The 23,460-nt window shown below is 43.1% G+C and overlaps 1 protein-coding gene across 4 annotated transcripts in view; it reads right to left on the bottom strand.

The window, feature by feature from the left end:
- Positions 1 to 8,599: 8,599 nt before the first annotated feature.
- The window catches only part of LEF1 (lymphoid enhancer binding factor 1), a 53,123-nt gene continuing 38,262 nt past the window's right edge, over positions 8,600 to 23,460 (bottom strand). For 2 of the 4 annotated variants that reach the window (XM_015861375.2, XM_015861377.2), the window contains 3 exons: positions 21,114 to 21,162; positions 20,426 to 20,466; positions 8,600 to 9,438 (listed from right to left, as the gene is read on the bottom strand). In XM_015861375.2, the coding sequence (XP_015716861.1) occupies positions 20,432 to 20,466; positions 21,114 to 21,162 (84 nt within the window). In that variant the 3' untranslated portion in view covers positions 8,600 to 9,438; positions 20,426 to 20,431. The remainder of the gene's footprint in view (positions 9,439 to 20,425; positions 20,467 to 21,113; positions 21,163 to 23,460) is intronic. The other 2 variants (XM_015861374.2, XM_015861376.2) reach the window with 1 other exon arrangement.

The raw sequence follows: 23,460 nt of genomic DNA, 5'->3' as shown, positions 1-23,460 counted from the left end.
TTGCCATGGTTTGTGGTTGATGTATTCGGTCGTAGTCCACTGGGTGGCAGTCTCTTTTCACTCTGGTAAATGTGGTGGAAAGGCAGCGAGCTGTTTCGTTAGGGTTTTCCTTAATTGTAATGTTAACGTGCAGGTTTAAATTACAGTGCCTTGAACAAATTTGCCTCTTTGAGTGCCATATTTTTTTAAATAATCCTATGCTGGCAGGATGTCGACATACACAGGAGGGTCCCAGTGACAGTGTTTAAAAGCAGAACTCATGGTTTGTGTTGGGATTTTCTGATGCTTACGGACCTATCACGTATATAAGCACATACATACACAAAAAATCTGAAAGGGGCATTTGTAAGCTTGGATTGCTATTCCAGAAGAAGCTTCTTTTTCTCTATAGCAAACAGGCCATTTGGAAGTACTTAGCTGTTGGATGGGGATAGTTTATTCTGTCTATGTGAAGTACTATGCCAGGATAAGCAGAGACTAAACGAAGGATCAAAACTTCAAATACTTTCCCTTAAATCTAGATCAGAACACTTAATGATAATTGAACAACTGAGGCCATTGAAATCAAGGTAAGCCTTTTGTTTTGCTCCTCAGCGAGGAGGTACGGAATATGTAGAAGTCTCTTGTTGGGTTAAATCAATGAAGTACTGTTGAATTTGTCAGAAATAGAATGTTAAGTAATCACTCCTGATTTGCAGATGAATTTCTGCATCTTAGACAGTCTAAAGATGTCTATGAGGCTTAAAGAGTAGGTAACAAAATGAAGAAATTGACTGTCTCTGTTTCCGTCCATGAATAATGTTTCATAGCCCTTGCTATGACAGTGTAGAAGTACATGAGCTGCCTTCCATTGTGTTTAGTGTTGACTGTTGAGGGAGGACTTCCTGCCTGGTTGGTACGTTACACTAAAGCATGGTGCATTAGCCCTTCTCTCAGCTCTTCATGAATTTTTATTAGTAGGGGAAAAACAGATTGTGGGGGGGAAAAAAGAGGAATAAGAAGAGAAGGAAATGAGGGTACTTGGTTTCCCACATTGCCTGCTTTTAAAACCTTAAGTCTTCAGTATCATTTTTGTCAGCAGACCTCACAGAGAGCATTTGCCCCACTTCCATCAAAGCCTTGAGATGTGCGCTTGGCACAACTTGGAAGCAGCTTGACAGTCAACAGCTGAGGAGTCAGACATGAGTCCAGCTACTGCAGCTGGGAAGATAGCTCCAGATTCAGCATCTGGGTCATGTCAGCTGCCAAATGTGCTCTATCTATGGTCATCCTCACTGCTGACACGGCTGGGGAGAAAACAAGAGTGCAGCAAACTTTACAGAGTGAAAGCAAAATCTTAATTGGAATGGAGGAGAATGTTCTGGATGAGGGACATGCAGAATTTGGGGTGCAAGAGGCAGCAATAAAGTTTCATGGAAAGAAGAATTAAGTGTAGTTTAGAAGTTAACATTTGGCTGTGGTCTAACAAATGAAGCACTCTGCATTAAAGGCACTGGGCATAATGTATGTGGGACAGCAGCAACAGATGCCTGTTTGCTGAGTGCAGAAGTCCTGAGTTCTTAACTGAGTCTGTGTTTGCAAAAATTATTGAGCTCCTTCTATTGCTGTAAAAGATGAATTTTCTGAGATAATATGGATAACAACTTGCTGTATGGAACAGGTGCATGGAAGCTTTCTAGCTTGCGTGGATCACAGTAAAAAGTAGATGTTGTTGTTTCCTCCTTCCTCTGCTGAGGAGACTTGTGGGACATCAGCTGGGTGAAAATCTGGTTGATAAAACAGCGTTGTCCATGAACCTGATATATATTAATTGTCTCTTGATGTAGTTTATTCTCTGGAAATGAGTAGCTGCCTTGAATTGAAAAGCATAGCTCTGTCCACATGGGAGTTCTGCAAACCTATGTCTTATTCAACACAGTAGGAAGTGTTGACTTAGCAGCTATAGGAAGCAGCATGGACAGGTATCCTTTCCCTTTAAGACTTATAGGTCCTTTCCAACCTTGTGATTCTATGAAGATGAGTTAGGATCTTTTTTCCCCAGACCATCTAACACATTAGATTTGAACTGACAATACAAATGTTCTTCCAAAACCAGTTGTTATAAATGACTGACTATTGATAAGACTGAAGTTAACTCCGGCACCTTGCAGTGCATCTTCAACTCTGCTAGAGGTCCAGTACCACTAGCCTAATGCTCCAAGGGTGAGTGTGGCATCTGCCAAACATGGTTGTGGCTTCAAATTGAGATTCAGAGTTGTTTGTTTGTTTGTTTTCTTAATGTCCTCTTTGGTTATTTTTTCTTCTCCCAGTGTTTGTTCTGTGGTTAATGCTCTTTTCATGCTTTCAGATACCTCTGAAACATCGGGGTTTGTCAGTCTATCTTTTCTGTAGATATAAATTGCTAAGGGTTGATCAGTCTGGAGAAGGACCAGCCAAAATCTTTCTATTTCAAGCTAAGCGTAGAGAGATGTGATTATCAGGTTAAAGCTGTACTTGCAATTAGAAAGAGAAGAGGATTTCAAAAACAGATGTTTCAAGTGTGCCTGGCCAAACAGTAATCCTGGTGAGAAAAGGTCTTGTCTGTTCTCAGCTGAGCCATTCTCTGGTCAGTAGAGCCTGCAAATGAGTTAGGTGTAAGCTGACTCAATGGAATGCATTCCCGTGCTCAGAAGAGTAGGTGCCAGTGGATCTAGGTATTAGCAAATGTTCTGTTGTGTTACTTAGGAACTGCAGTGCAACGTTGGGGTCTGAGATCCCCCTGGGCACTGTTGTTTCAGCGTGTGCCACGCAGTAGCGTGAAGGTGATGGGACCGTGCTGTTCCTTGGAATAAATGAGCAGATGAGCAGCCACGGGAAAGGACGTGATGTTTCTGCTGTTGTTTTGGGAAAGCACTTTGGACTTTTTATTATTTGAAGAATAATTATTCTCCTTGCAAAGAGATTCAAGAGCTTGTATTAAACTCCAGGTGCTTGCTACAGTTTGCAACCACGTGAATGAGGAGGAAACTGATCTGAACGATGTTTCTTTCTCCGTAACTTTTTGGAAGGTTCGAGAGCAGTGGCAAAAAGCAGATGCTGTGGATACTTTTGAGAGCTGCACCTTTTCTGTTGCATCTCTTCAGAAGCTTTTCCTGCTATCACAGGCAGAGGGAAGCAGCATTTAGTCTTCTGCTGAATTCCAGTAGCAAGGGGTTACATAGGGCTGCGATCTGGTAGCTTTAAAGATGTTTGTAGAAAGATCTCTATTTAATTTGATATTCTTATCAAAAGTTCATGATAAAACTGCATGTAACACTGTCTTATCCGTTCTATTGTCCGGTGCTGTGCTGAGTTCTAATTGAAACACGCGATATCGCAGAACAGCATGTGATGGGGTCTGGGGTTGTTACTGGTACTGTATTAATCAGATTGAGGTTTGTGTGCCCATAGAGCAGCTTTGCACTTGTTCAATTTACATTTCTCTTTTGTTCCCTTAATGTTTTTCTATTTTATTTTCTCTATATTGCAAATCACTCACAGCGGTGCATTCTTTGCTTAGAGAGCAGTTGTGAAGCTGTTGAGCAGGCTGGATTTTTCTACTTTCTTTCGGGATGGGAAGTATGTAAAACACCAAACTTAATTCTTAAAGGAGCCGTTTCTTTTGCTGAGTGATGGTGTGAAGCATCAAAATGGGGCATGGTGGCAGGTTTTGTTTCCAGTCTTGGGTCAGATGCTTTAGTTTGGCCAGGGCACAGGAGGATATTTTAGCACAAGGTTTTTACTTGGTGGGCACTTAAGAACTTGTGGCTTATTTTGGCTGCTTTAAGCTGCCAGATTATAGGATTTTTTTTCCGAGCCTGTTGTTCGTTTCTGCTTTGTTTGGTGCATCTCTGCCCTGCCTGGTAACAGCTTCTGCTATTCCAGTCCCATTTCTCTGCCAACAACCACTTCTGGGGTGGTTTTCTGTAAATGCAGAAGCCCTTACGGTATTTGCTAGTAAAAGAATGCAGAATTTTTGTTGTTAGTAACCTAAACCCCCCATTTAGAGTCCTGGCTTTGGCAGCAAAACTCTTGTGGATTAACCACTTTCACCAGCAAGAGGCTTTCTCATGAGCTCTGGAAAGAAGTGTGTGCTTGGCGGTAGGTCTATAGAGAACAGCTGGAATTTGCATGTGGTGAATTAGCACCAAATATCCACCTCCACCCCCAACCCTACTTATATATATATATTTAAGTATATATATATTCTTTACACTCATTTTGTTTGAGACCTGCTGTTTAGGATCCTACAAAGCTGTAAACATAAACAGGTGTAAGATAGACTGCATTTATATTTCATAGACCTTTTTAATTGTTGGTTTTCTCTAAAGAGTTTGTAAAAGATGAGGTGTTTCAGACAGGTATTTCTCTGATGGCAGCAGGACCGATGGGTTCCTTTCAGCTCTGTTTTCTTTGCAGTTCAGGGTGAGATTCCTGAGTAGCGCAAGTTGAGCACACAAGTAATGTTCAGAGTGCCTAAAAAAAGCTGGTTTGAGGGCAGTGTGCAGATGCAATAGGCTACAGGGCAGTCAGAGCTTCATAGAGAGAGCGGATTTGCATGAGGCTGTGGATTCAAGGAGCTAGTCAGTTAAATTCTCTTTTAAAACTGAGAATATGAGATGGGTGAAAAGAAGCTGTTAATTGCACTTGAGTAGTTTTCCTGATACCATCTTTTTTCTTTTTTTCTTTCTTTAGCATTAATTGGAAGCGAGGAGGAAATGTTTCTCCTTCTTACAGACTTTGCTTTTTATTTTTGGCTAAAGCTAAAAGCTATTGTTGACTCTAAACTGGCAAATCTATGAACTGAAGCCAGTATTGTTAACTTGGAGCTAAATTTGTAAGGATGTTTGATTGTCTTAGAAGAAAAAATTTGCCTTAAGACCAGAGTAATACTCACAAGGTCATTTGCACAGGTTTAGAGCTGAAAAAACTGTGTGGCTTATTGGTATGTGGCATTTAAAGTTATGTGTTGGTGGGAGGGAAGAATAGTGTTAAAGAGTGCTGAATATGTCAAAGGATTATACAGTTGGTACAGCCTTCACCTGCAGGCACGATGCTTTCTGGCAAAGGAGAGAGCTTTCCTGCAGTGGCAGCTAATGTTACAAGGAGGAAACTTTCCAAAAAGACTGTGATTTTTATGGTGTTTTTTAGGGAATAAACTATTGCAACGATGGGTGAGGCTAGGCGTAGCCATGGCTGGTATCAGTTTGACTTAGAACTTCAAGTCATGCATAAATAGTGTGCACCAAGCTCAGTTTACAACTGATTTACATCGAAGTTATGGATTTGCTTCAGATTCACTAGAACTGAATTGTCATTCTAAATGAATGCAGAGCTCATACAGCATGTTGTCCTGCTAGAGCTATAGCAGTCAGTGCTAAGGTTTGCTTGCCCATGGAACTGCCTGGCTTTTGACTAATATTTCATGATATTATAATATAATATTATAATATTTGGCAGGGAAGAGGAGACCTTTCTCTGTGCACCTCTCTGTATGCACCCCACTTTCAACGTTCTGTATTTGTTCCTATCTGCACTTTAGGATTATAGAATCGCCAAGGTTGGAAAAGACCTAAAAGATCATCCAGTCCAACCGTTCACCTATTACCAATAGCTCCTTTACATAGCTATATATAGTTGTATCGGATCCTTGTATCTGTAAGCTAAGGAAGTAGCATCCCTAGAATGCATCTAAGGAGTCCTTTTCTTAAACTGACTTGAGAGGAAAGTGGTATTTTTGCCCATTCTGTCTTCAGATGGTTTTTATTTACAATCCGGGCTGGATGAAGATACAGAGTATGTGTTAGACCTGTGCTAGATTTTAAGTTCATCCTTTTATGCTCATAGCAAACACAGCATCAAGTCACTGGAAAAGACAGACCGCTTCCCATCGTGAGAGAGCTGTGAATGAGGAAACTTACGTCAAGGTAGCAAAAGAAACAGCTATACTTTAAGGATCTAGTCCATCTCAGGCTTTAAAACTCGGTCTAAGCCAAGCGGTGTAGCTCCTGCTGTGCTCTGGTGTCTTCTGTTGCCTCTCTTGTGTCTTGACCACCACTTCATGCTCAGTAGTTACGCAGAAGGGGAGGCTGTCTGACCTGGTGGTCCCCTTGTGAGCACAGGAAGCAAACTGTAGTAACATTACTGAGGGGCATTGCTTAGACTCTGCAGTGTCCCTCATTTTCTGCCTGTCTTGCTCTAGTGTAATTAACCGCTCTGTAGATCAGAGCGGGAGGCCACCAGAAAACGGAATGGTTGCTTCAAAGCCTTGTGCACTGCAGTGGTTTCAGAGAAGTAGGGATGATTGATGCTCTGGGTTCATGCAGCTCTGTGAAATGATCGGATCCTTAAGCTCCCACATTTGCTGCAAATTCAGCTGCCCACCAAGGTGTGACTCGTGCCATTAACTAACTTACTGCCTTTTCTCTTTGTTAATCCTACGACAGCAGATAATTCCTCTAGAGCTGGAAAGTCCCTGTAAGTCTGATTGGTGAATCTCCATCTCTTGCTGTATAAGGAACCAAAGTTAGCCTGGGGACATCGTTCTTTTATATAACAGAAAGGAAATGGCTCTTGTCCAGATGATCTAGAAGCCTGAGGAGCCAGATTATCCGGTGGTGCTGGCCCCATTAGCCATAAACAGTTCTGTCTCAACTGCCTGGTTGTGTGTCTTTGCCCTTCTGTTTTGTTCAGTGAGAGGGGAGGATGTGTGCTGCCTACCTTCTGTGCTTGTGAATGGGAATACCTGTGTGGAACTGCCTTTGGTGCCTGCCAGATGTTCAGTGCATGGGACAGAGTATGGGGGAGAGGGTGGCTTGGCCACTGACTCAAGTCACAGAGGGTTCTCCAGGACAGCGTGCTTAGCTTGTTTCAGGTGCTTTCATGCAAGCTTTGCATATTAGTTCACCTTTTCCATGGTTGCTATTATGTGAAAGGTCTCTTTGATCTGTGAATGAGTCCAACACATGGTGCTCGCTCATCCAATGTTAACAGCAGAGATGTTATTTTTAGCTCCTGAATTCTTTTCTCCTTCACTGCCAGAGCTGAAGGACCTTTCAACCTCAAGACAGGCAACTGTTGACTACGTAGTGTATTTGGGACAGCTCGCCTCTTACAGCTGGCATCTCTGTTGGGAACATCTTGTTTTATTTCATTGCAAAATGAGTACGTGGCTTTTTAAATACCCCCCTCCCCAAAATGAAGTCGTTCCAATAACTAAATGAAGTAGTTGTGTTTTAAAGAGAACTGTTATCTTTGAAACATGCAATTTACAGAACTCGCTGCACTTATTCCTGATTTAGAACAACTCCAGCACTGAAGCACTTGCTTTTCTTCCCCCTTAAACAAACAAGCAAATCTCAAAAAGTGAACAAGCAAACCCCAAACTGACAACCAGTTTTCCAGCAAAAGCTGAATGAACAACAAGAATGGAAATAGAGCCATCTCTTGTGATACTGCTGTATGGAGCTGCTGTTCTCCCAGCCTTTTCTCCTGCCACCTGGGAGCATTCCCTTGCTGGGTCATTTCTTTAAAGTAATCTCTGGTTGCTACAAATAAATATCACAGAGACTAACATGCTGGCCACACTGGTACAATTGGGTTTGTGTGAGGTGCCTGCTGGTTTAAAAGGAAGCTGTCATGTAATATTTTCAACCATGATATTTCTTCTTCTTGTGCTGGCCAGAGAGGCTGTGGATGCCACATCCCTGGAGGTGCTCAAGGTCAGGTTGGATGGGGCCCTGGGCAGCCTGGTCTTGTATTAAATGGGGAGGTTGGTGGCTCTGCCTGTGGCAGGGGGTTGGAGATTTGTGGTCCTTCAGGTCCCTTCCAACCTGGGCCATTCTGTGAGATAGAGGGAGCAACCACAGGAGCCTGGTATTTCTAGTCGGACCAATTCTAGCTGTGAAGCAGAAGGTAGCAGTGGCTGTACCAATTCCTTTCTCCTGGATCAAAATGAGATTCCTGCTCTCCACACAGACAAATAAAAGCATTTCCTACAGGGGGACAGTGAGCCAAAAGCCTGCAGTCTGAGCAGTGACTGCACATTCACAGGCTTGCATCTACTTTCTAGGGATTCATCTCTTTCAGGTGCGACTCGTTTCCTTCTTAAGTCAGACATTTGACTTTTGTTTTATTACAAAGCTTTTATTAAAAAAAAAAAAAAACACAAACAAAAACAAAAAACACAAAAAAACCCAAACAAAAAAAAAAAGAAAAAAAAAAGAAAAACCAAACCAAAAAGCAAACCCCAAATGCTCAGCACATTAACTCAAACTGGAATGACCAAAAAAATAACAATAAAAAATCAAAGATCAAAATTGGTTGACAGTATTTTTGGCAAAGGCTGTGCCTTACTAGTTAAAAAGAAAATGGGTACATCGATGCTCATTTCAACAACTGGCATAAAATCCCACTAACAGGCTAACAAAAACAGATACAAATACAGAACAATTGAAGTAATAATTCAAGTGCTGGGCTTTTTTACAAGGAGAAGGGCGATGGGTAAGAAGGAGAACTCACTGCAGTCGGCTTTGCTGGATGTATTGCTTATGTTTACAGAGGAGGTGATGCGAGACTGACATGGCTACTGACCAGCTGACTGTTGGTACATTTATTTAGTTCTATATGACACTGTATTATATAGACTGAGAGGCCACTATTTGTTACAAGTAGTTTAACAAAAAAAAAAAGCCACCTTTTTCCATACAGGCTTTTCCTCTGGCAGGAGAAAATAATAAAAATAATAATTAAAAAAAAAAAAAGGAAAAAAAAAGGAAAAAAAAAGAAAAAAAAAGGAAAATAAACCCCTTTATTTAAAAAGTAGTTCAGATTTTTGACAGTTGTTTCAAAGCTCAGACCTAGGAAAATATACACCAAGGAAATTACAAACTAAAAGTTAAAATATAAAAGCATTCAAGTTTCTTAAAAAAGCTAAAACCCAAATTGATCCTGTCGCACCATTAAATAAAAAGAAGTTTTGAGTGTGTCGTCCTGGTCCAGGCAAATTCCATTCCTCGATGTGCTGTATGGGGCAGCGGTGCTCTAAGTTGGCTGAAGCAGGCAGAGACAGCCACGCTACTTTGTTTGCTGACTCAACATGGACACGGATGAGACGAGGGCTTAAGAGTGCAAGGCAGAGGTGGAGTGAAGACAGAAGCTGCTCTGCTGACCCAGGAGCTTATTTGCTCTATTTATATCAGGGCTGGACCTCGTGATAGTGAAGGATTTTGGCAGTGATTGTCTTTATGGTTCAGTGTCTTTAGCAGTGACATCAGGGTGAATGACATCCTAGACAGACTCCTTGGGGGTGGTCTGTGTGGATGAAGGACACACCTAGGGTTTAACAAGCTTCCATCTCCAGCAGGGGTCCTGGTGTCGCCGCCTTTGCTTTGCAAGTTGAGAAAGCATTTCTTTTCCCACCTACAGGGGAAGGAGAAAGAGAGAGAGAAACAAAGACTACATGAAACTTCTTTTCTTAATAAGCTCTTCAAAGAAGCTGTCCTGTAGGGAAATATACAGCGATGGGTGACTGTTACGGTGCAGAGTGGGATGTGCGTTTGCTGTGTCCCAGTAAAGTGCAGAGTGTTGCTATTTGCAGTTGCATGACGTTTGCAAGATTATTCATGGTTTTGTTTCATGCAGGAGAGTACTCTGGATTGTAAGTCGATGTCCTCAACAACTAGAAGGCATTTTTTACAGCTGCTTAGACATTCAGCATATTACAGAAGTAATTCCTTTTTGTACTGGATTTAATTTATCTATCTACAACATTTGACCCAGATACCTGCTACAAAATCAGACATCCTCAGGCTTTAGCACTTACTACAGCAGTTAAGGTCAATTAAACCTCCAGTTCAGAGCCTCAAGCTCTGCTCTGTAGAAATGAAGCAATGCTGTCTTCTGTAAGCAGCTGGGCCAAGGAATGCGGTGAGAGAGACTTGCTGAACCCTGTGCTGAGGAGGATTCATTCTGCTCTTTGGCAGTGCAGGGTGCATCTTCCAGATGCATGCAGCCATCAGGCCTTTTGTACAGCAGTACAGCTCACTGTCATTTTGGGCCTCGTTCTTACACCGTATGAAAAGGCCAACGGTGCAAGCCTGTAGCTATTGATCTTTCCCTGCAGAGAGGCACTGTTCTTCAGCATTAGGTCTCTGGGTTACATCAGCTGACTTATGCAATCGCTGACTCAGCCCTCACCCTGCCCTTCTGACCCAGACAACTGCCTTATAACGGGGCCTCCACCCTGGGACTGCCTGGTGAGTTGGGCGTTTTCCACAGATGGAATCCCATGGTCTCAGGTTTAGCGCTATCTCAAAAATCTACGTGAGCCTGGAGGCCTCAGGTACCACCTGACTGCCAAATAAGCAGGTCAAGGAACAGCTTTAAGGAATGACCAAAATTAGCACAGGAATGCAACTCAGTGGAGCAGGTGAGACACACCAACTGCTTAGGAAGATGCACTGCTGACACCTCGAATTATGCAAGGCAGGACGGAACAAGTTGATGGAGAAATTGACTCGCTTAAACCACAACTCAAACTTCTATTACCAGAATTTGCCAACTGTGTGCACCCTGTTAGACTAATCATAATAGAATGACTGAGCATGTAAGAGCCACAAGCAGAAATAATCAGCAAATATCACAGTGGTAGTACTTAAACAAGGGCCATTTGTAACTTGAGTCTCACTCCCCGTGGCTTGGCTTAAGTGTAGGTCATTGTAATACTCCTTCCCATACTGGTTTGAATACTGCCTCTGAATGAGGAGTTACTCTAATGTGCTCCGGAGTAGAAAACCTCCAAAACCCATTTTGGACCTTCTGATTTTAGTGAGCACAACATGAGAGCCCAAAATCTGACTAAACAATTTGACTCCTTGGTGGGAGCTACCCAGGTGACCACTGTTTGAGGGAAAGGGGAAAGCTGGAGGACACTGGTTTTAGATACAAAGGTAGGAGGAGGAGCAAGCATGAGCTTTAGATTAAGCTGTACAGCACAGCTTTAATTTGAAGGAGGACACTCTTCCCCCAAATACCACCATCCCCTGGTATGTAGTGAATGACTTTCACCTGCTGTTGGTAGCCACAGAAGGGCATTTAAAGCCGCTGTGGCCTCTTAAAACAGCACAGCTGAAAGTCGGCTGGAAAACCAGCGGTTTCAACAGAGGTGGTCTGCACTGACTAATTCAGTTCCTATTTCCTCATCAAACCAGCCCAAGTCCCAACTAAAAAAAGCTTTCTGAGCTTCCTGCTTCTTTTTTTCTTTTTTTAAAATTATTATTATTATTAAATAAATAAATAAATAAATAGAAGAAGTAGCGGAGTGCTCCGTAACACATGCGGATCAAAGAGCTACGAAGGGCTCTACCTTTCCAAGGAGCACGAAAGAGAGGCCAAGCAAACAGCAGAGGAACACTGGGGAGAGCACCCCGCAGCTTTATATTTATTTTGTGCCTTTTCATCCCAGATTTTCAAAGGTTTGGTCCAGGTTGCTCTTCCTGGGAAGGTTTTCCTCTCAGTCTTACATGAAAACATTCAGCTTCCTGTTGAGGAATGGCCTTGAGGCGCCAGGCCAGTAGTTCACAGCAGTCTGATACAAGCGCTGTGATTCAGAGCTACTCCCCATTAGCAGCCAGGAATGTCTACTTCACCGAAGGAAATGAAATGCTCTTCTGTTGAGATGGTTCCCTGCCTCCTCCCCCCTTCCCTTACCAGCAAGCTGTCTTTGAAGTCAGGAGGTTAAAATAACGGCCGCGGCCTTGCTCTGGCCCTCAGCTTTCTCCACCAGTGGCCGGCGCTTCTCCCTCCTCCAAACACCACATCAGCAGCTGTTGCCTCTTTTCCACAACCTCTCCCTGCGCCTAAACAGCCTCCTTTCCAATAGGGAGGTTGCAGATAGTACTGTAATCTGCAAGGGGTCAGGCACAGTGAAGTCCCAGATATTTTCATTTCTAAGCAAATGCTGCAATACAGAAAATTACACAGTGGCTGTCCCGAAAACAGCATCTAGAACTCAGCCTTTTCCCAGCTGCTCATTACAGCTACACGCTGGAAACTGCTTCCACTGCTGATAAACCAAATAATACCTAAAAAACAGGAGTGAGGACGGCGCTGCCTTACAGATAGAAAACAGGTCAAATCAGGATTCTTTTCAAGAAACCACAGGCATGAGCTGAGGAGACTGAAGACTTCCCACATCTAAGGCTTCACTGGGGGGCTGCAGCTGAAGTCTGGCCAAGTAAGGCATGCCCTAGCAAAGCCCAATCCACAAGCGAAGTCGGCTCAATCAAAGACTGCAATTACAGCTCCCTGGCTGCGGTTAGGCTTCAAAGAAAGTGCTGCAAGTCACATTTTACATATGTGAAGCCTTGAGCCTGAGCCACAATAGGAGGCACTGTCTGTGCCATTTGCACTGTACATCTGACTGCAGGAAGAAAGAAAAAATGGCCTCCTCGTGTAAGAAACAGAAATAAAATCCAACAAATATTCAGTGTAACAAGAGGAGCCTCGCTACTGAAACGATACAGCTGCATTTCGGGAATCTCTGCTGTAAAAATACAGTGTCCTAACAAGCCTGGGCTCAACAGCTGAGCACAAGAGCACCAGAGGGGGGTCAGAATTCCTCCCCACGCTTGGGAATGAGATGGATTGAAGGCTGGGTCTGCAAGGACCTCGAGTTCCCCTCGCTTCTCCCCACGGTTTTTCACTCATCTACATTTGGTGGAACAAGGGAGAGGGGATTATGCAGATTCATCCAAGTGATGCTAATCAGCAGATGTTACAGAAGAGAGCTGAGCTTCTGGGCCTGGCTGGGGGAAAGCGCTGAGTGAAAGAGATATCTGGCCCTTCACAGAAGGCAAGAGAAAATAAAAGTTTTCAACTGGGCATTTTTTTCCTTCAGCACAGGTTGTTCTCATGCAGTTGTAAAAAGATGCAAGACGACAGCAGTTACATGTACTAAAAAAAAACACCAAAAAGCCAGTCTCCAAACCTGGGTTTAATGCAGTACTTCAAACAACGTGGCAAGCTCAGGGATCCGGCAACGGAAACTCATTTTCTTTTGAAGTCCCAAACGAACATGTTCGACTTGCTGCCAGCATGGATCCTGTACACCCTAAACCTGAGTACGCAAAACGAGGCCATGATTTATCTGAAAGGTTCCCTCTATTTGTGAAGCCCCTTTGTACGCTCTTCACAGCAGAGCCGTACAGAGGTTCAGGCGCTGCCGTCTGCTCCTCTTCCTGCCCAGCTGGGCCATGGTTTGTGGGGTTAGCCTAAACCAGAGCCTTGAAATGTTCTGGGCAAACAAAAACAAACACTCCGCAACCTTTGTTGTTTCTAAACAAAAAAAAACCAAACACCTCCCAGCAAAACCCCAGTTGTTTTAGTAATCCGATTTGCTGCAGGGTCCTGCAGGCTGTTGTAGCGCATGGCTGGAGACCTACGGGAGAGAGGAAAAAGCCCTCTGCAAGAGCTGTGTGCCAGCAGGCTCCAGAGGCTTTTCTTTTTTAAACTGCCTTTGTTGCTGAAGAAATTAGAAAAAAATTATACCTTAAAACTGCAATAGATACTGCCTATGTTGTTGGTAAGGTTTTCTGCTTGGTTGGTTGTTTTTTGGGGGGAAGAATTCTTCCCCCCATTTGCTACTGTAGGTTCAGCCCATTGTTGGTAACTATGAACAGGGGTCTGGCCACAAAATGCCCACTTGTGTTTCAGATGCACTGAAGCAGCTCATGGAGGAGCTGTAGCAGGTCCCCCTTCAGTGGGTCTGAGAGCTCTTCTGAGCAGGCTGGTATGGCACCAGGGACATCCAGGTGTTCTGCAGCTCCCGCTTTGTTCAGCTGAACTCAGCGATGCCAAAGCAGGTGTGGCTCTTATCAAAGGCCCCCTGTGTAGGCAGTGTGAAACTAGAAGCTCTATCACTGAGCTACAATCTCATGCTAGAAGGCTCACGACATGTTTTTCCTGTTGGTGGGGGGGAGGTTCTGTGTAATAAAAAGCAGATTACCTCTAGACAGCAATCTCCAGCAGCTTCTTAAAGAAGATATACAAAAAGTGATCTGTAGATATACTAAAAGTGACCTGCAAGGGAGGAAGAAATAGGCTTGTGCTCTTCTTTATCTTTATAATAAATACTCAGAAGATTAAGACAAAGCCCCTCTGCTCTCTGAAGGAATTAAATGAACCCCTCACATCTAATTTCACTCCAAAATAATTATGAAATTGTAAACGTTAAAGTGCCAAGAAAAGGGAAAGACATTTAGTCAGGACTTGGTGCCTGTGGCTTCTGTTTTGTTTTGTTTGTTTATAGAAAAAAAACCTCCACACCTTGTTTGTTTTACATACTTAGAGCTGGGAAGAGAGATCCATCTGTTCTAGGGGCGCTGAAATTGTTACTGCAGTTTTAATCTGTAAGTGAGAATTTCTAAATGAAACAATGTATTTAAGGTTTCCTTTGTAGATCACCTTTTCTGCTGCCATTAAGCACAGCTTACACTTTATAATGTACAGGAAAGATAGTCTCAATGTTTAAATATGCTAAGGTATGGGCAGAATCATTTAAATAGTCTCTTTTATACAACCAACGGTAAGAGATGTAAGCAGAGCATCTTCTTGAACATTATGGACTTCTACAGTCACACTCCCATAGGGCAACACTGCCAAGGTAAGACAGCTGTGCACAGAGATCACCGCAGAACTCGAACACATCAAGTTCCCTTTGATGCAATTACGTCTTCTCAGCAAAAAATCTCTGGTGGTCCGAAAAGACACAAGCCTCCTGCCATGCATCTCGAAAGGCATGTATGCGGGGGGAAACAACTCGTCAGCAAAACTCAAGTCTCACCTAATAACAAGCAAATGCACTCACCTTAGAGCTAATTAATTATATACGGTTATTTTGGAAATAGCAATTTACCTCATGCAATTTCAGGCATCCCAGGGGTGAAGGAGAGAGGGCTCCCAAAAGTCCAGAGTTTAATTCTGATGCAGCTAAATGTTCAGGATGAAATCCATATCTGACATTTGCAAGGAGGAAGCAGCCTCAGAAGTTAAGTCTCAGCTTTGCCCCCTTGATCCATCATCCACACATCAGCAATGCAGGCAACAAGAACACCCAGAGAGATGGATCCTGTTTTGCTCATCTGTACCTAACCCTGCCCACATACCAGTACCATGACACCTCTGCACATATGGTTCCAGCATCTACAAATGCTGGAACCTATGGCAGAAAGCTGCTGTCCTGAAGGTCTGGACTAAAATGTATTTTGTCTACCTGGCTGGTGGTTTCATGTTTATCAGTCCAGACAGCAGTGCTTCAGCTGGTCCTGCTGTGAGCTTCCAGCCCTGCACGGCTTTCTAATTTGCACACTTTCAACCTTTTTATATGGTACAGTCTTACCAAGCAGGTAAGGGATCAGAGGTTTTAAAGATTACTTGCATTAGAAGTCTTAAAGTGGAGGATTAAGGAACTGATGCTACTGAAGATGGGCTCTACTAGCAGTGACTTTTACAGTATAAAAATCAGCAACTCTTTGGTTTAGGTTTGTTCTTAGTTTTGGTTTTTTGTCTTTGGGATGGGTGTTTTTGCACTCATATATCAAAAGACCTCCTCAATTCAGTCACTACTGAAAGTCGGGCTGACAGAAACATAACACTGCTAGCTTTCTAGACAAGCTTTGACAAAACTGTATGTGAACACAGTTCTGTTGAGTTAGAGGATAGACAGCACCTAAAGAGAGGCTCAAGTGGCAAAGACTTTTGACAGTGTTGTAACAAAACATCAATCACTCATTTTCAATTATTTCATGTAAATACACCACAAAGGGAAAATACAATACAGAGATGAGCATTAGAATGCTCAGGATTTATTCTCATTTGGAATTAAACCATGTCCCAAAATCTTACAGTTTTCTTTATGAAAACACTTTGCTTCCACAGTTTTCTCATGACCTCGGAATCCTCGGGCCGGTGCTAAGTTTACTGAATCTACCAACTAAAGCAGGTTTCAGCTCAAGAAGAATGGTGCCTCAGCAGTCTACTCCCTGTCCCCACCCTGTCCCACAGGAAGGGTGTTAGAACAATACTATTCCTTCTTTCTAGCCCAAGCCTCCCACTGCTAACACCTTGGAAGTGAAACGATACTGCTGTTTAACTTCTTGTAAACGCAACTGAGTTTGAACTCCGAGAATCTCTGACTTCACAGCAGCATCTGCAGCTCGCACGGACAAAACAAACAGGCTCCGGGCATTCACCTGCTGAGTTACCTACCTCTGCTCTTCACCAGTTTAAAAGAGGAAATGCTGACTTTGTAGCAACCCTTTGGTTGCAAAAACGAATATTTTTTAAGTACTTGCAATATTTTTGTCATTCTAGTGTCTGTGTTGCCAGTCTGGCTGAAAACCTTCTGCTCTTTTTTATTCAGGAAACTCATGCTCAGCCACTACAGTGACTTGCTCTTATCTCTCCTGTAGTTGCTGCCTGCCTCCAAAACTGCCCTCCTACCCTCCCTCCCCGCCCGTGCTTTGCAGGCTGGAAAAGAAAAGGGGGAGCTGCATATGCTCTGCCACATCTCTCCCAGCAGGTGTCAGTGCCCTTCTGTACCTGCCAGCAAACAGAAGGCAGCTTTCCTTTGGGTGTTTTTCTTGATGTCACAGAGCCTGAAAGAATGGACTTTAGCCTCTTTCTCCCTGGACAGACCAGCGTTATGCTGGAATTAGTTGCAGGAGGGGATATGTATATAGCCCTGCGTGAGGGCTATACCCTTGTCTTTGAAAATTTCTAAAGGCTTGAAGTTAACTGTAGTTAATAACTGTTTTGATACTTCAAATTCATCAAACATTCTTTGTTTTTCACTCTCCTCATTTTCCTTTTTATGAATTCCTCCAGCCATTACAGATACGTTATAGCCAGTGTGGCCCAAATGCCTCTTGTGACCTTTTCTAAAGCCTATATTGAAAACTTTTGTTTACAGGCAATAGAAGGAACAGGGAAAGATGGGTCATTACATGTGTATCTTAAAGCTAACCAGGACGTGTCCCTGCATCACCATCACCACAAACACTGACTTCTGCACAGACCCTCCATGCTGTGTCAAAGTTTCCAAGCAGTAAAAAGCCATGGATAGGAGCAGGAGTAGTTTGAAATTAAACAAACATCTAGCAGGAATTTCAAGAGCACTGGACAAGCCATGTGATTCAACGTGTGCCTCAGAAAACAAGGTACCACATCCCTTCTGCATCTCTTCTCTAGGCCAGTAGCCAGAAACTCATCATCAACTATGACCGCAGTCATCAGATGGTTCTTTTCCACAGTATATGCTGGCTGTAGATCAGTCCACTTTATACTTTCACAACCTAACTGTTTTAAGTTGTAAGCAAAAGATAAACCAACCATAGATTTCTTTCTACAACACCATCCAAATTTTCTCCTGCACAGAATTTAGGTTTTAATTTCCATCTAGGAGATTTGAAACATTAGAAGTTATTAATTGTTTCAAGTTAAACATTCTTAATCTAATCTTTCTAAGTGCTTCTGATTCTAAATCAGCATTAGTCAAGCTTCCTTCTTTTTGAAAACTTGGCTAATCTAAATGCTAATTGCCATTGCATTTTGCAAGCCACATATACACTTCTCACAGGTTTTCAAATATCTATTACAGTTCTATATCACTCTTTCTAGCCCTTGAAGATATGCCAAAACACAATGATAATGCAGCTTGTGAGGACTTCCCAATTGCATCCTGCCATACGACAAAAGTTGTGCTTTTTGCAATTATCCCACACTGCAAGTCAGTAAGGTTAACTATTTATTAGGGGGATTTTTGTTAGCACCCTTCGACTTCCTCAATGATTTATAAATAGCCATGAGATGCAAACGTATCAGTTTTTCTTCTCAAAGGTCAAATCAGATAGGGAATCAGAAATCATCACTTCTGACACAGAACTGCTCCCATTTACAAGCTGTGTTCAAAACAAAAGAACCAGGTCACAGTATTCCTAAAACTCTCTAATATTAAAGCATTTTTACAAATGCAGGCTGGAGAAAATAGTGGAGCTCAGTTAAACGCTAAGCTATGAAGCCATACGGAGCTTGCTGTTACGTACAACTCCGAGAAGAGGAGCAACTTAATGCTACCATCTTGATTTCGCTGCTCAGATGATAAGCAAGCCAAAAAGTTGGTTGGAGGTGTTTAAAATCACTTCTGTCCTGAAGTGTTCATGGACCAAAAAAAACCAACAACCAACCCAAACTTTCACAGTCTCTTAAATCATTTCTGTTTGCATGTCTCTTCCGTTACTTCCCTCTGAACATCCCACCACACAACCCTCCCACCATTTCATCCTTCTCACGTCACCATAATTACAGCTCTGGCTCATCTCCTTTGTGCCGCATCTCGAGATTCTTTCTTTGGTCTTGCCACCTACTCATTTCTGATTCTTCTCAGATAACAGAATGCTTGTCTCCTTCCCAGACCTCCCACCTCCTTCCCCCTCTTCCTTGCACCAGCCATACGAGTAAGGAAGCCCATGTTTTCCTGTCTCCAAGAGCAATTTGCGCTCACTGAAAGGCATTCCCAAACTTATCATCTTCATCCAGTACAGACTACAACAGCTCTGCTGTGGGCCTGGTAGAATATTACGCTTGTGGGCAAAACATTCCTTGGATCAGGCTTGCAAAGGGCAACAGTTTTAACCTTCAGAAGTTTACTTTGAAGTCTGGCTGATTCAGGCTCCCTAATTCATCCTTTGCCTTTACTTCCAGCTAGAGCACATCTGTACGTCTCAGCAGAGGGCATCCACTTGGTGTGCTTTGTGAGGCTGCTGATGCAAGCAAATATGGAGCCAACAGCACCTTCCCAGTCAGTGGGAGCCTGCCATTCTCACACTTCATTCTATACACTGCATGAGGACACAGACACAGATATCACAACAGTCTCCACACTATTACAGAGCTCAACCGAAGGGAAGAAGGAATGTGCAGGTTAAAGAAAAGGAAGCCCACATACTCGGAACATCCCTCACTTTCTATTTCTACTAATGCTCTACTATGGAAAATGCAAATAAAGAGACTCCAGTAAGAACAGTTCAGTGTAGGCAAAGCAGCCATCCTTAACTGTAATGCGTCCAAGAAACCAAACATTTTCCAGTTTTTACCTGTCACACTAAACTTGATGGCATTCTAATCTGAATTAGTTTCTGTGCATTAACTCAGGCATGCCAGCAAAAAAAAAAAAATGCCCAAACCAATGTTAAAATGATGTAACCTGCCCATCATACATGTGATGTTCATTGGTACTGCATTACAATCAAAGGGAAAAATACTCAAAACAAACATGGTCCAGGGCACCTAGGCTGAAGTACCAACAGTAAATTTAAGGCTGAAGCACAGAAGGGGCCTGAGCCGTGCTGCCTGGATGCTGGGTGCTGTTCTGCACAGAGCAAATACAGCGTGGCTTCCCCTGGCTGGAAGTTGGAGCAGAGGGGAAAGGCAGCAGGAGATCACTTCACAGACTGCTCCATGTGCAAAGGGGACTGCATGGTCAAACAAGTCAGAGGAAAAGAGAGAAAGAGCCCATTTCATTTGTAATGCATACAGATGTGCAGAGTGTGTTACTTTTTGCACGACTCCTGGAACTCTCAGGGATCTCCCAAGAGCACTGTGGGTTAATTAGACTGTGTGGAAGTTACTATTATTTTAAATGAACTCCACTCCTACTAAAAAACATATCTCACTGGCGGGAGGAGGAGAACCAGCCTTCCAACACAAACACTGAGAAATGAGAATCGCTCTGCGGCACTGCGTGCTCTCACAGCCCGGCTTGGCGGGTGTTACTGCCTATGTGTAACAACAACTCCTTTCACACTCCTCGAAGATGATAAAAAGAGAGAAAACACACATCGGAACTACAACAAAGAGAACCCCACTCTGCCAAAATACTGCTGTACAATCAAGGGAGACATTTTTGATACAACTGAAACACAGTCCCACGTTCTTAGCAGACGTGTTGTTAGTATACAGGTGAATAAATTACAAAAACAGTGTGCCCAGCCAGCCAGCATCAGCACAGAAAACATGCTCTAAAGCCAGCTTCTAACCCACGTGTTGGGAACTGCAGCATTTCGCTGGCTGGGACGGTTTGCACTGCTTAATAAACTCAGCTCTGTGCTTCACAGGTGGACTTCAGCGAGTCAGTGAGGTACGGTCAGTATGGAAATACTGTGGTTAAGAAGTGAAATGGTGTAACACCTAATAGATAGCCGGTATAAAAACCATCAGAAGTCAAAGTAATGTTAGCTTTGGGATGTGATACTTCTGCCATTTTTGCTAAATCCATATTATTGCATAAAATTGATAAGAAAGCTCGTTTCACAAATCAGTTTTATCAGGAAAGCTTTAGAGAAGTTCTTACCATGCTTCAGATGTAGGCAGCTGTCATTCTGGGGCCTGTACCTGTAGAAGATTGTTTTCCTTTAACAAATTTCTGTTACAGAGTTTTTGCACATTCCAAATAAGTTTGTTTGCTACAGCATAACATATTTTCTTTTTGGTGCGTGTTTTTATTTTTTCATTTTTCTTTTCATGGTTCTTATACCAGCCATTTTTGTTGGGGGAAACAGAGTTTCTCTTCCTATATTTTAAAGGCAAAGAGGAGACCTCACTGATGCTTTTAGCCATCCTACCGGGCAGCTGTTAGTGTACACAGAAATGTAAAATACGGTTGATAAAACCTAACATGGCTACAAAAAGGTCAGTGTGAACTTTCCAGCGTCCAGTAATCCCACGCGACATTTGAGAGGTTAAGCCTAAGGATGATGCAACACTGTCTGGGGAGAAAAGCAGAGGTAAAGTAAAGCAGGACAGTGATTGCAGCAACGAGTAACTTCAGACACAGATGTTGATGCAGTCAGGCAAGGCGTAAAGGAAAGGAAACACGTATTGTGTGCATTTTTGCAAGCTCGCATTCAAAGTGAAGTATCTTTTAAAACACTGGTCAGGAGCGACTGTTAGAGAGCAGCATGTAAAAATTAAATAGCGTGAGCCCTGGTTTCTGCGATACAGCTGACGCGAGTACTAAGTAAGAGCTGGACATGTCCTACCTGATGCTGATTCCTGCAACTTTTCTCTCTTCCTCTTCTTTTTCTTCCCCTGCAAAAAAGGTGATGTTACCACACAATTACACAAAAACATCCTATTTCTGCCCTCCCTGACTCACAGCATAGAAACAAAAGCCATCTGGACACTGAGAAAGCGGTTAGGAAAAAAACACAATTGTTCTGGGGGCAGCTAAACCTCTTCTAATGCACCTTTGACTGTTTTAACAGTAACAAGGGTATTGCTCTCAGTATCTAAGGAGAAATATACACATGAGCAATACGCATTTTTGTATCCAAATAGAATTACAATTTCTGGCAGCTCTTCAACTAACACTGGCAGCCGCCAGCATCTAAAACACTTCTCATGCTTAATATACTGATGACACATATGCTGATATCCTGATTTATGAGTCTTACAAGAATTCTTCACACATGCAGATACTTACACTGTCATACATGGCAACAGCAGACAGGGTGCTGAAAATACCTAGGACAACCCCAACTTGTCCCCAGGGTGCAAACCAGCCAACTACAACCGTTCTGATAATGCCTGTAACTTAACAAACGCCAAGTCTTGTATGACCATGCCTGCACAGTGAGGAGTATCCCACACAAATACCAGGCTGGTGTGCAGTGTGAGCCCTCAGCATGAGCGAGGGCAGGACAGGAATGGCCGCCAGGCAGCTGTCTGTCTTGGCCACCACGCTGGCACCAGTGTGTCAGCACAGCCATCGTGCCAACCCACACACAGAATCAGCCCTCCCTCACGCCCCCAGCTATTGAAAAGGCCAGAGTGCCTGGGTCGCAGGGGCTGTCAGAGAACAAAGGATCAGCTCAGACCCACAATTTTAAACCTCAGTCATCCTGTATCACCCTAATTGCCACCCTGACATTCCTCCATATGACTTCTCCTTATTGCCCTGTATTCACAGTCTTCTCAATCTCAGCTTTTTACTGAGGGAAAAGAGAAGGGAATGGAAGGGAAGGGAAAGGAAAAGGGAAAAGGGAGAAGGGAAAAGGGAAAAGGAAGGAGGAGAAGGAAAAGGAGAAGGAGAAGGAAAGGGGAAGAAAAAGGAAAAGAAGGAAAAAGGAGGAAAAAAAGAAAAAAGGAAAAAAAAAAAAGGAAAAGAACCAAAAAGTGAAAAAGGAAGGAGAAAAAAAAAAGAAAAAGAAGAACCGAAAAGAAAGAAAAAACGAAAAAAATCATATCCATATGTATTTTAAAAAAGCATTCAGGGTGCAGGAGAGGCTCTATCAGATGAGCTCTGGCAAACCTTGCTGCAGATGCAGCATGTGGGACTGTCACTTGCTGTTCCCCTCATGTCCTCCCCACCAGAGGAGCTCCTGAGGCTGGCAGTGGGACGGGGAAACACCCTGGGAATGAGCTCCTAAAGACGGGACTACAACAAGGAATCACAAAGCAGATTTGTGGGGCTCAAGGAAAGTCAAAGCACAATGCTCTATCAGGTAAGCACCCAGACAAGGCTTTTTCACTACACTGTGTACTGAAATGTCCTGAAAGCTGACCTGAGTCAGTCTATGATATCAGAATTAAAATGACAAGAGGAAAAGGCTGATCTGAAAACTAATTGTCAGCATTCCCAAAATAAGTAGTTTGTGACACTTTGAGGGGCTACACTGGGTGTCAGTAATAAAAAAACATTAAAAAGTACCCAGATATTGACAACATAAGTCATCCCAAAGTCACTTTTAATGCTGCTAAATCAATAGTGTCATTTTTTACTTCAAGTTGGCAAAAATGAAGGAAAAATATGATGACTTCAACCCTAAAAGGATTCGGTGATAAACTGTGATCCACTCTGATCGCCTTCTCACCACTGCTGCAACATGTGCCAGCATTCCTGGAGAGGCAGAGAGGGCTGCGGGAGGAACGCTAGCAGGATTCTCTGCTGTAATATATAGGACTGGAGCACGTCAGAGCTGCACTGCTACACAGGATATAAGTAGGAAGCACATCAAAGAGAAAATTCTTGCGTGCCATCTTATACACTCAAAATGTCTGTCTGTGTGTGTAAGAAACTGCAGGTCCACTGCTCGTGCTGTATGGTGGTGTGTACTACGGCAAAATACATCGGGTTCGTGAAGTCAGAATGCCTCAACATCACGGGACAGTCACTGTTCCCCAGGCAAGTGTAAGCAACCAAAAGGTATTTCTGGCACTTTAAAGGCCAGCCACCACAGGGAAGGCTGATGGCAAGTAAGCGTGAGCTGGCACTGCTGTGAAGTACTCTAATTCTCCCGTAAGTAATTTCAATATAATTGAAGTCCCCTTGTTGCAGAGATGTTTCAGTAAGGTCCTGTTTGGTTCCAGGTGCGTTTCATCTGTTGA

The sequence above is a fragment of the Coturnix japonica genome, chromosome 4, assembly GCF_001577835.2.
Source record: "Coturnix japonica isolate 7356 chromosome 4, Coturnix japonica 2.1, whole genome shotgun sequence".
Lineage (NCBI taxonomy): Eukaryota > Metazoa > Chordata > Aves > Galliformes > Phasianidae > Coturnix > Coturnix japonica.
This window is presented reverse-complemented; position numbering and strand designations above follow the sequence as displayed.